This window comes from Salvelinus sp. IW2-2015, linkage group LG16 (genome assembly GCF_002910315.2).
Source record: "Salvelinus sp. IW2-2015 linkage group LG16, ASM291031v2, whole genome shotgun sequence".
In the NCBI taxonomy this organism is placed as follows: domain Eukaryota; kingdom Metazoa; phylum Chordata; class Actinopteri; order Salmoniformes; family Salmonidae; genus Salvelinus; species Salvelinus sp. IW2-2015.
The window spans coordinates 5646407-5658947 of record NC_036856.1 but is presented as its reverse complement, the minus strand read 5'-3'; the positions used below and the strand labels follow the sequence as shown (position 1 = coordinate 5658947).

At 43.2% G+C, this 12541-nt stretch overlaps 1 protein-coding gene across 1 annotated transcript; it reads left to right on the top strand.

Moving 5' to 3' along the window:
- Positions 1 to 2247: 2247 nt before the first annotated feature.
- On the top strand, positions 2248 to 12392 carry LOC111975798 (galectin-3-binding protein A). The gene is made up of 6 exons (XM_024004394.2): positions 2248 to 2501; positions 7763 to 7853; positions 8058 to 8249; positions 8883 to 9014; positions 9642 to 9915; positions 10045 to 12392. The coding sequence occupies exons 2-6, from the start codon at positions 7793 to 7795 to the stop codon at positions 11135 to 11137; spliced, it is 1752 nt and encodes a 583-aa protein (XP_023860162.1). The 5' UTR covers positions 2248 to 2501; positions 7763 to 7792; the 3' UTR covers positions 11138 to 12392.
- Positions 12393 to 12541: the final 149 nt, after the last annotated feature.

Below are 12541 nucleotides of genomic sequence, written 5' to 3'. Positions count from 1 at the left end.
AACAGGTCCCAGACGTGCTCAATGGGATTGAGATCCGGGCTCTTCGCTGGCCATGGCAGAACACTGACATTCCTGTCTTGCAGGAAATCAAGCACAGAACAAGCAGAATGGCTGGTGGCATTGTCATGCTGGAGGGTCATGTCAGGAAGAGTCTGCAGGAAGGGTACCACATGAGGGAGGAGGATGTCTTCCCTGTAACGCACAGCATTGAGATTGCCTCCAATGACAACAAGCTCAGTCCGATGATGCTGTGACACACCACGACGGACCCTCCACTTCCAAATCAATCCCGCTCCAGTGTACACGCCTCCGGTGTAACGCTCATTCCTTCTACGATAAACGCCAATCCGACCATCACACCTGGTGAGACAAAACCGCGACTTGTCAGTGAAGAGTACTTTTTGCCAGTCCTGTCTGGTCCAGTGACGTTGTTGCTGGTGATGTCCTGCCTTACAACAGGCCTACAAGCCCTCAGTTCAGCCTCTCTCAGCCTATTGCGGACAGTCTGAGCACTGATGGAGGGATTGTGCGTTCCTGGTGTAACTCGGGCAGTTGTTGCCATCCTGTACCTGTCCAGGTGTGATGTTCGGATGTACCGACCCTGTACAGGTGTTGTTACACGTGGTCTGCCACTGCGAGGACAAGCAGCTGTCCATCCTCTCTCCCTGTAGCGCTGTCTTAGGCGTCTCACAGTACAGACATTGCAATTTATTGCCCTGGCCACATCTGCAGTCCTCCTGCCTCCTTGCAGCATGCCTAAGGCACGTTCACGCAGATGAGCAGGGACCCTGGGCATCTTTCTTTTGGTGTTTTTCAGAGTCAGTAGAAAGGCCTCTTTAGTGTCTTAAGTTTTCATAACTGTGACCTTAATTGCTTACAGTTTGTAAGCTGTTAGTGTCTTAACGACCGTTCCACAGGTGAATGTTCATTAATTGTTTATGGTTCATTGAACAAGCAAGGGAAACAGTGTTTAAACCCTTTACAATGAAGATCTGTGAAGTTATTTGGATTTTTACAAATTATCTTTGTAAGACAGGGTCTTGAAAAAGGGACGTTTCTTTTTTTGCTGAGGGAGAGTCTGCCAGCGATTTATAGAAATGTCTTTCTATGGGTACAAACATTTTTTCTATGAATACAAATCGCTTTCTACGGTGAGAATGTTTTTTCTGTGTGAGAACTTTTTGTATTTTTCTTGTCGTCAAATCGCTGCTAAAAGTCAGGTGACCTAAGCGCTTCCAAATATGGAGTTCCATGTTTGCCATATCTGTCATGTTTGCACATATCTCTCCTATGTGCAAATCTTTATGGCAGTCATTTTACTTGGAAATAACATGCATATCTGCAGTTATAAAAAATGTACAAATATAAATCAAAAGGTGTTTGTTTGTGGATAGTGAATTGTGTTTGTGGATAGCAATTTACATTTGTGGATAGCGATTTACATTTGTGGAAAGTGATTTACATTTGTGGAAAGTGATTTACATTTGTGGAAAGTGATTTACATTTGTGGAAAGTGATTTACATTTGTGGAAAGTGTTTTTATAGTTGTGGATTGGTAATTTACATTTGTGGATTGGTGATTTACATTTGTGAATACATTTGTCATGATTTTCATCCCATAGATATGCTGTAACGGGAAGAAATTAAATCTACTTTCACCCCAGGGCAAATTTATTGATAAAACTCAATTTGTCACGCAGCGAATTACAATTTGGCGAATCACGCCAAAGTAAACCTACACTAAACACATACTTAGTTTGAAGTTTTTGTAAAATCCATGATATGAAAAATGAATGGTGAAAAAACTATTTGAACCATTTTCGTGTTTGACGGCTAGGTTTAATGGTTATTATGATGACGCGTCCACTGGTACGGACAGTTAATCCTGCTATGACTCATTGCGGCTAGCACTAATAACAGGTCAAATGAACGAGTCACTCAAAGACGAATCACGACTCTCGAATCAGTAAAAAATGTGGTTCAAAACGAACGAATTGTTCGCGAACTACAAATCACTATTCATTAGTKAATTAGATGATATAAGGTAGCCACAGCTTTTCAAGTTGTTTGAATCAACTGCTTAGCTAGCTAACCCGGAATGGGGGTCTTCCCATTCCCACACAGTAATGTATAGGATATGTAAAAACGATGTAATAACACGTTTATAATCCAGCGTTCGTGGCAATGCAATTTTGGGAATCCAGRGTGCTTGGTCATGAACACATTTGCGAAATACATGGAATATCATAGCCAGTTTAACCTACATAGGACGCCGCACATTGAATGCGTTGCGTCGTACCATGTGGTAGTCTAGGACTAGGAATGCATGCATATRTTATTCAATGTAATTTGAGCATTCTGAAGAAACGAAACTCATGAATTTGGCCAGCCCTCGAGAACGAGCAGGGAGGGGATTATGTAGAAAAAGTGATTATCAACTCCGACGGGGGTATTTATTCAGAGGTACCAGAAACTAACTGCAAGGCACTGCGAGGCAATTGGTAGAGTATTATTATTTTTAACATTTGAATGTACAATGATTCATGTGACTGAAATACAAAAAGCTAATAATACTGGAGGGAACAATTAAAATAAGTGATCAAGCAAAATCAATGATCAGGAGAGACCGAGACAATAGGTTGCTCTCAGTGGTTAACTATTGTAACAATGTACAGTGTAAAATGTCTTTCTTTTTAAGATTTGTAGTAGTAGTTCTGATTTTATATTTGAAGTAATGTATACCTCTGCAATGGCTTTATTATGTTTTTAGTGTGTATTTCAGTTTGTAATTTCTTTGATTGCTGGATGTTCCTTTAGTGTGTGTTAGGAATGCACATTTCGGTCAATTTTGCTGTCAACTAACTGACCCCCATTAACGGGCGGCAGGGAGCCTAGTGGTTAGAGCGTTGTAACCAAAAGGTTGCAAGATCGACAAGGTAAAAATCTGTCGTTCTGCCCCTGAACAAGGCATTTAACCCACTGTTCCTAGGCCGTCATTGAAAATAAGAATTTGTTCTTAACTGACTTGCCTAGTTAAATAAAGGTTTAAAAAATTAACCGGTTAACAAATGGTTACTTTTTTCCCAAACAGTAAAATTATGTTACCAACAGAAAATACTATCAGAGATCTGTATATAATGACGAGATGCGTATTTCTGTGCCCTAACAATGGTATTCGTCCCACCGCTGGAAGGCAGGAGACATAGAAACGCATTGGGCTTGTTCTGGATAGATTTTGGAGAGAGCGAAACGTCTCGCTTCGCCTCTTCCTCTCTGATACAATGTTAAAGCGTTATACAACGGGGTGGGTCTAATCCCGAATGCTGATTGGTTAAAAGTCAAATAAAATCTAACTTTATTTGTCACTGGCCCCGAATACAAGTGTAGACCTTACCGTGAAATGCTTACTTACAAACCCTGAACCAACAGTGCAGTTCAAAAGTTAAGGAAATATTTACCAAATAGACTAAAGTAAAAAATAATAATAAAAAGTAACACAATAAGAATAAAGAGGCTATATACAAGGGGTACCGGTACCGAGTCAGTGTGCGGGGTACATGTTAGTTGAGGTAATTTGTACATGTAGGCAGGGGTGAAGTGACTTTGCATAGATAATAAACAACGAGTAGCAGCAATGTACAAAAGGAGGGGGGGGGGATCAATGTAAATTGTCTGGTGGCGATTTTATTAATTGTTCAAGCAGTCTGGTGGCTTGAGCGGTTAGATAGCTTTGAGGAGCTTTTTGGTCCTAGACTTGGCGCTCTGGTACCGCTTCCGTGCAGTAGCAGAGAAAACAGGCTATAACTTTTGTGACTGGATTCTAACAATTTTATGGGCTTTCCTCTGACACCAGCTATTATTATAGACACTGATGGCAGGAAGTTTGGCACCAGCAATGTACTGGGCCGTACGCACTACCCTTTGAGCGCCTTAAGGTCAGATGCCGAGTGTAATAGTATAACTTTAACCGTCCCCTCGCCCCGACACGGGCGCGAACCAGGACCCTCTGCACACATCAACAACTGACACCCACGAAGCGTCGTTACCCATCGCTCCACAAAAAGCAGCGGCCCTTGCAGAGCAAGGTGCAACACTACTTCTAGGTTTCAGAGCAAGTGACGTAACTGATTGAAACGCTACTAGCGCGTACCCGCTAACTAGCTAGCCATTTCACATCCGTTACACTAATGTAACAGTATAACTTTAGTACGTCCCCTCGCCCACCCGGGCTCGAACCAGGGACCCTCTGCACACATCAACAACAATCACCCACGAAGCGTCGTTACCCATCGCTCCACAAAGCCGCGGCCTTGCAAGAGCAAGGTGCAACACTACTTCTAGGTTTCAGAGCAAGTGACGTAACTGATTGAAACGCTAGTAGCGCGTACCCGCTAACTAGCTAGCCATTTCACATCCGTTACACGAGCAGTTGCCATACCAGGCGGTGATGCAACCGGTCAGGATGCTCTCGATGGTGCAGCTGTAGAACCTTTTGAGGATCTGGGGACCCATGCCAAATCTTTTCAGTCTCCTGAGGGGGAAAAGGTTTTGTCGTGCCCTCTTCACGACTGTCTTGGTATGTTTGGATCATGATAGTTCGTTGGTGATGTGGACACCAAGGAACTTGAAACTCTCGACCCGCTCCACTAAAGCCCGTCGATGTTAATGGGGGCCTGTTCGGCCCGCCTTTTCCTGTAGTCCACGATCAGCTCCCTTGTCTTGCTCACGTTGAGGGAGAGGTTGTTGTCCTGGCACCGCACTGCCAATTCTCTGACCTCCTCCCTATAGGCCTTCTCATCGTTGTCGGTGATCAGGCCTACCACTGTTGTGTCGTCAGCAAACTTAATGATGGTGTTGGAGTCGTGTTTGGCCAAGCTGTCGTGGGTGAACAGGGAGTACAGGAGGGGACTAAGTACACACCCCTGAGGGGCCCCGGTGTTAAGGATCAGCGTGGCATACGTGTTGTTGCATACTCTTACCAGCTGGGGGTGGCCCGTCAGGAAGTCCAGGATCCAGTTGCAGATGGAGGTGTTTAGTCCCAGAGTCCTTAGCTTAGTGATGAGCTTTGTGGGCACTATGGTGTTGAACGCTGAGCTGTAGTCAATGAACAGCATTCTCACATAGGTGTTCCTTTTGTCCAGGTGGCAAAAGGCAGTGTGGAGTGCGATTGAGATTGCGTCATCTGTGGATCTGTTGGGGCAGAATGCAAATTGGAGTGGGTCTAGGGTGTCTGGAAGGATGCTGTTGKTMTGCATTCCAGCCGGTGTCTATTCCACAAGTTACCACTGGGTAAATCTATGACGTTATATTCCTATTACTCTGTTCCATCTGACTGCGCAATCCACTGTCTCATCAGCCTAGGCAGGGAAGTTATAAACTTGATCTCCACTATAAAAAGCATCTATACYTGATCTCACATTTCGTTTAGAATAACATTTAGTTTTCAACAGCGGAGATTTGTATAAAGATTTGTATAAACAGTATAAACTGTCTGTCTCCGYCATATGCAAAATTGTTTCAATATTCAAATTCGATCTCCAGCTGGCCCATAGTAATGAACGTGTAGGGGTCGGGAGTCGAGACGAGAGGAGAGGCAGCGTTTCTCAGACAGTCGAAATCATGAATCAGCTGGCATCATTTTTATGGATATATACAAAGAAATGTCAATTGAAAAACGGTAAAAGGAATGGAGGGCAGCTAGTTTGCAGTTTCAGTTTGAAGTTATTGTGTTAGCTGTGTTGTTAGCTAGCTCCTCTGAACAACAGTGTCCATAACGAGAGAGCACATTTTCTATGCCAGGTGAAATCGTGCCTCGTTWKGCCATTGTTATGGATGTATCCAAATGTCACTAGAAAACAGCTTAAACAAATGCAGGTACTGTTGTTATTCTGCCTGCACTGTTTGACGTGATCGTAGTTAGTCYTAGTTGGCTAGCTAGCAAGCAAGGGATAAGAACGTTGCCAGCCAGTATGGCAATGGAACATTTAGAATGAACGACTGGGTCGCGTCCAAAGATACAGAATAAAACGTCCAAAGATACAGAACAAAAAGACTGAACAACTGGGTCCCATCTCTGGCAACCTAACCAATAGAAAGAACGACCAGCTGGCTTGGGTAGCAACACTAGATTTGTTTCGGGACTATATCTTGTGGAAGGATGAAATAGTATGAATACATTCATCAAAATAACATTGAATTAAAATATGTCAATCATTATTTGAGTATGTTGGTAACCCGTTGTATCAAAGTGATAATGCCCTCGAAGCCGGTGTTTGGAGGATATATGGCACGGTTTGCCTGTCCTCGACTTCGTTTCGGGCCTAACAACACCCGTGCCAATATATCCTCCAAACACCGGCTTCTCGGGCATTATCACTTAAATAAGGCCTGAGGAGGTGTGGTATATGGCCAATATACCACGGCTAAGGGCTGTTCTTACGCACGCCACAACGCGGAGTGCCCTGACACAGGCCTTAGCCGTGGTATATTGGCCATATATCACAAACCCCAGAGGTGCCTTATTGCTATTATAAACTGTTTACCAATGTAATTAGAACAGTAAAAATACATGTTTTGTCATACCTGTGGTATACGGTCTTATATACCACGGCTGTCAGCCAATCGGCATTCAGGGCTCGACGCACCCAGTTAATAAATGCATATAAGGACCGGACATTTTTCATTAAGAGCTTAATGGAAACATGCAACAATAGCAAGCCTATCGCCTTACAGTCAAAATGCTATAGCCTATTATTGAACATGCAACTCCTGTAATGAAGTAGTTAATAAAAAGGAATTTTCAAACATTTGCAAAAATGGAATTCGCTGGGAAACACAGTTCAAAACAGTGCACCTAATGCGAGCGGTTCCATATGTGACAGATGGAAATCTCTGTTAGAAACTTCGAAAGAGGGGGAATCTATAACAACAACTAGGATTGGTTGCTAATATAACTAGGATTGTGCCTTCGACTTCTGAACAATGAAGAAAGTTGATATGAAAACCAATAGAACAGGAGAGAAATGCTGTTTAATGGCACCAGGAAGTCTTTGTAAAATAATTGCCGCCTCGTTTCTATGGATGGATTTTCTCAAGGCTACTTTAAAGCAAGGTAAGACATGCCTCATTATTTTAAGTAAAGCTTTCAGACAATTCCTGCCTCAAGCTCACATTGCAAAGTGGTGGGTGACACGCTGATAGCCTGCCTACGGTTGACTATACCCTATGCACTGGAATGGCAAATGGGAGGCGCGCTTTAAGTACGAGTAGAGGGTTGAGAAATAAAAATAGCTAATTTTAATCTTGGCCGTCAAGGTTTTTAACACGGGATTGTATTTAGAGTTATTATTTATTGCGCAATGACTSSGCTTACAAAAGCACCTTTCACTCCATTGAGGACCTACTCTCTCTCTCTCTCTGGCAGGTGATAGGATATTCTGATCCTCAAACTAGGCTCTGTATGCTCTGCGCGTGTGATAAATAAGATGCATGACGACTAAGGAAAATACACACTCAAATGTAATTCTACTAAATTATGCAAATGAACCTATAGATTGATAGCATGACCGGTCAGATGTATTTTCGACAGCTAGGTTAACCGTTAACATCCGTAGTTTGTGTGTCTGGATCTGGGGGGGCTTTGGGAAAGTCAGAAGACACATTTCTGGTCTTACTAATGGGCAATAAAATTGTATTTTATTATTTTCTATTCTGTTCTAATTACTTTTATATCTCAACATTCTTCGTTACGCATGTTTTTCAGATACTTATCACCTGGAGCCTGGCTAGAAACATGTCAGGGGAATATTGCCTAATTTCCTGTGTCCTTCTGCTCATGGTCAACTTGTCTGTGGGTGAGTTCATGCAGTGGTCATCCTCTGCAGCTGGAAACCCTTACAACTGATTTTCCAAGTGCAATTCATTTCCCGGAGACAGGTTAAGCCTAGGCTTGGACTGAAAAGCTATTTCAATGGAGATTTTCCACTGTCCAGATTTATCAGTGCTTTTGGGGGACTATTTGACTGACTTACTGACTGTATTCTAATGCTTCCATTCAGGGGTACAGAATGGGGACATGAGGCTGGTGGGGGGTGAGCTGGCCGCGGAGGGCCGTGTGGAGATCTACTATAATGGACAGTGGGGGACCGTGTGTGATGACAACTGGGACATTACTGAGGCACAGGTGGTGTGTCGCCATCTCAACTACCCTGGTGCTCTCACTGCTGTGGTGGGTGGGATATACGGACAAGGTAGGTTAGATCTGTATGACCTCACCATTCAGAACCATATACACTTGAGTGTACAAAACATTTGAACACCTTCCTAATACTGAGTTGCACCTCTTTTTGCCCTCAGAACAGCCTCAATTCGTCGGGGCGTGGACTCTACTAGGTGTCGAAAGCGTTCCACAGGGATGCTGGCCCATGTTGACTCCAATGCTTCCCGCAGTTGTGTCAAGTTGGCTGGATGTCCTTTGAGTGGTGGACCACTGTTGATACACACGTGAACTGTTGACTGTGAAAAACCCAGCAGCGTTGCAGTTCTTGACACACTCAAACCGGTGTGCCAGGCACCTACTACAATACCCCTACCATATCTTCTGTCTTTCCCTTTCACCTTCTGAATGGCACACATACACAGTCCATGTCTTAATTGTCTCAAGGCTTAAAAATCCTTCTTCATCCTGTCTTCACCCCTTCATCTACATTGATTGAAGTGATATCAATAAGGGATCATAGCGTTCACCTGGACTCACCTGGTCAGTCTATGTCATGGAAAGAGCACGTGTTCCTAATGTTTTGTACATTCAGTGTATAGCATACAATGGAGGTCTGCACTGTTTGTTTGCACAGACCCGTGACACGTTTGTATTCCGGCCTTAGGATCTGGTCCTATCTGGATGGATGATCTAAACTGTGAGGGGACAGAGAAAGACTTGTCCCACTGTCTCTTCAAAGGCTGGGGGGTTACTGACTGTCAACATGCTGAGGATGCTGGTGTGGTCTGTGAAAGAGGTACATGTGTATTTGATTATTTGTTACATTAAATACTTATTTTAGTATGTTCAAGTATTGTGGCTGGAATCAACTTCTATTGTAAGTATTGGAAATTATTTTCAAATAGTTTCCTATAAATAGCCTATTATTTTAAGGTATTTTCTAATAGTTATTTCCAAATACATGATTTCAAATACCAAACTGATCAAATGTATGGGGGTATTTGAGTCGGAATATATGAGTATTTTCAAATTCATACCAATACTTTCCAAGTGTATTTCCAAATGCATTCCAATATTCAACTCCTTGTCTTTGAAAGTTATTGAAATACCCTAAATAATATTTGAACCCAGGTCTACAGTGACCACAGTGACTGATCCACAAAGCCCTAGAAACCAGACACAGTGTCATTGAAAGGCACAAAGACATAATTGAAGTTATTGGCCCATGGCTCACTTTGCGATTCTAATCTAAATGTAAATGTAAATGTAATAGAGACGTTACAACTGTTACATGTTCAAAGAGGTTTACAATGAATGGCTATTGGATTTGAAGAAAATATGATACATTTCTGATATTTTGTTGATAAACTGTTTGTGCTATTTAGCATATGATGTGCTTAATCAATGTGTTCTGTTTGATCAGAATCTTCTCGGAATAACAGTCGCGTCTACGCCCTGGACCACAACACAGGCTTCAGTAACCACATGGGGGCGCTGTTTGACAGTGGACGCGACTGTGACTTTGACATCATGGTGCGGGTTGCAAACAGCATTGTGGAAACCATCTGTGTTCACAAGCTGATTGTCACTCTGGACCCAAATGCCTCCATCTTAAACACCACACAAGAGGAGAACCTCAGTAACCTCAACCTAGACGTCAGCCTCAACTGCCGGCCACATGTCACCGACTTCCTGAGGTAAGGTGGCACTAACCTGCTAACAAACTTTAATCTAGTTACTGTTACATCAACAATATTGTTCTGCAAAGCAAAGCTTTGCTGTGGCAGAGAATCCATGTATTTTTGTAATCTTTTTATCTTCCGCAGGTATCTGTACACGCGGCAAATTAACGTGACCATGTCCTCTGCCCAGTGCATCCACAAGATGGCGTCCAACTGGGGTCTGAAGCAGCTTCAGGAGGCGGCAGGGAGGCTCTTCACCTGGCTGCTCCCCGATGATGCCTCCTTCCAGACTCAGACCTCTCTGTACGAGTACTCAGTCTACACAGGCGACCCAGTTCTGCAGGAAACCTGTCTGCGCTACCTTGCCTGGAACTGTGAGTCACTGATCCGTTCCCCAGCCTGGACTGGTCTTGCCCTGGGCACAGTAAAGACCCTTCTAGCCCGTTCAGACGTGGTAGTGCCAGATGAGGCCTTCCTCCTAAAGGGTTTGGAGGACTGGGTGTTGGAACAGGGTAACTCGTCCACCCACGAAGACCAGGTCGCCATTTTGGACCACATCCGTTTTCCCATGATCGCTGCTGAAGATTTGTTCAACCTCAATGCCAAGTCTGAACTGTACATGGACCAACAAGAGCGTTATAATGCCGGCATGTTGCAGGGCTTTCAGTTCAATGCACTACCCTTGCAGACGCTAGCTAGGGGCCTCCTCCTTAAAAAGGTGGAATACACACCCAGGATCTACACTGGCAAGCCATGGAGCTTCACTTTCAGCTCAAAGGATGTCAACACGTTCCGATACATCGGACAGTATTCCCACTCAGGCCAGAACCTCAACAGCCTCAGTGCCAACTTTGACAGCCCTGTGCACAACAGTGCCTTTTTTTCCCTGTTCAAAAAGCTAAACTGGAACACCAGGGTCTTTATCCACAACCATGAATGCTCAAACAGCGGTATCCGTTGTCCGTCGCTGCCGATGGTCTCGCTAACTGCCCAGAATAACAGGGAGTTGCCCCAAGAGTATCAGGACGGCATCCGCTACCTCAACAAGGTTGTCCTGATGTGTGAAGGGGAGTTTGTATTCCATGTCCAGGATTTTGCCACAATTGTCAATGGCGGCAATCAGGCCCAGATCCCAGCAAACATCACTGCGGGCCAGGCCTATCCGTGCCACTCAGACCAGTTCACCTACCGTGTGGTGGTTCAGCCTGTGTACACCACTGAGATCAAGGAGAATTAGCAGGAAGTAGAGGGACATGAATATGAGGAGATAAAGTGAACGAAGATCACTTGGTAGTTAGTAGTTTTTACAGTGTTCTACCTGTACACCAAGTCAGAAGCGTAGGATAAATAAAGGGGACATTTAAGTAGACAATTATTACAAGTATTACAAATTTTGATTATGACATTTCTCTAAWACAGGTTATAGGCTACATGTGCAGCACCAAGTCAGAACAGTAGGTGAAATTAAGAGGGGTAAATAGACCAAATTATCAACCAATCAAATGAATTTATAAAGCCCTTTTTACATCAGCTGATGTCACAAAGTGCTATACAGAAACCCAGCATAAATCCCAAACAGCAAGCAATGTAGAAGCATGGGTTTTTGCAGTTCCGAGTTAACAGTTGTTTTGAGCGCGGCATAAATCATGCTTCATTGACAGCATGGCCAATGTTGAATGTTTATCATTTTAAACCTGGAAAAGAGCCCCTTAATCCCAGATTTGGGACCACAAAGCCACTGTCACTGATTCCTTCCTTCCAAACCACTCATTGTTGAATTTGCGATTTCAAACTTGTTGTGTAATGTTTATGTCCAATGGCCGATGTGTTTCATCTATAATTTCTCTTCATTATTTCTCTTCATTATTTCTCTTCATATGACAAGGATTAAAAAGGATTTGACAGTAGATCGTCGACTTGATTCATGATGATGACTGCTAGCTAAGATTTTGAAAGCAGTCCATTCAAAGCTACTGTACATATAACATGAATTGATGTAATTTTATGGGTGGCCAATGACATTGATCCTTCTTGTATGGGCACTTCTAATGTAACGTAGTGTCCCCATGAGTGACAGAACACTGAGCCAATCATGGCGCAACGTTCCGTATTTTCTGCTGGCTTGCCCCACCACCACAGAAAGCACTGAGCTAGGCTAAAACACCTGCTTTTTGGAGCTGCCTTACTCAAGAAAGCAACAAAGAGATCATGTTTGTATGCAGCTTTATTAACTCAATTATATATATATTTTTTTTTTTTACATTGTTTGCAAACTGATACGTGACATATATTAATGCCAAAATAACATGCAAAACAGACAAGACCCCCNCCCCCCCCCCCCCAAACAAAAAATGTGGGGCTTAAAACAGGGTCACCACTGATCGCTCTAATGTCTGTTTAATGTTACTTTGAAAAATGTGGGTCATGATCATATGTTCCCGACAAATAACTCTATGCATGGTTGTTTTTAATAAAAGTTTTAGTGAAGTTAATGTCTCTTTGTTCTCTATGATTAAACAGAACCATCTCACTGGGCACAGACATCAATTCAATGTCTATTCCATGTTGGTTCAAAAGTCATTTAATTTAAAAGACTTGGATACTTCGTTGATTTAATCAGTGTGTTGCAAAACAATTGGTT

Bases quoted from the DNA above. Each gene is read 5' to 3' on its own strand.
- LOC111975798 (XM_024004394.2), top strand. From the start codon at position 7,793: ATGTCAGGGGAATATTGCCTAATTTCCTGTGTCCTTCTGCTCATGGTC. The intron at 9,015-9,641 runs GTACATGTGTAT...CTGTTTGATCAG, and splicing joins TGGTGTGGTCTGTGAAAGAG to AATCTTCTCGGAATAACAGT. The intron at 9,916-10,044 runs GTAAGGTGGCAC...TATCTTCCGCAG, and splicing joins CATGTCACCGACTTCCTGAG to GTATCTGTACACGCGGCAAA.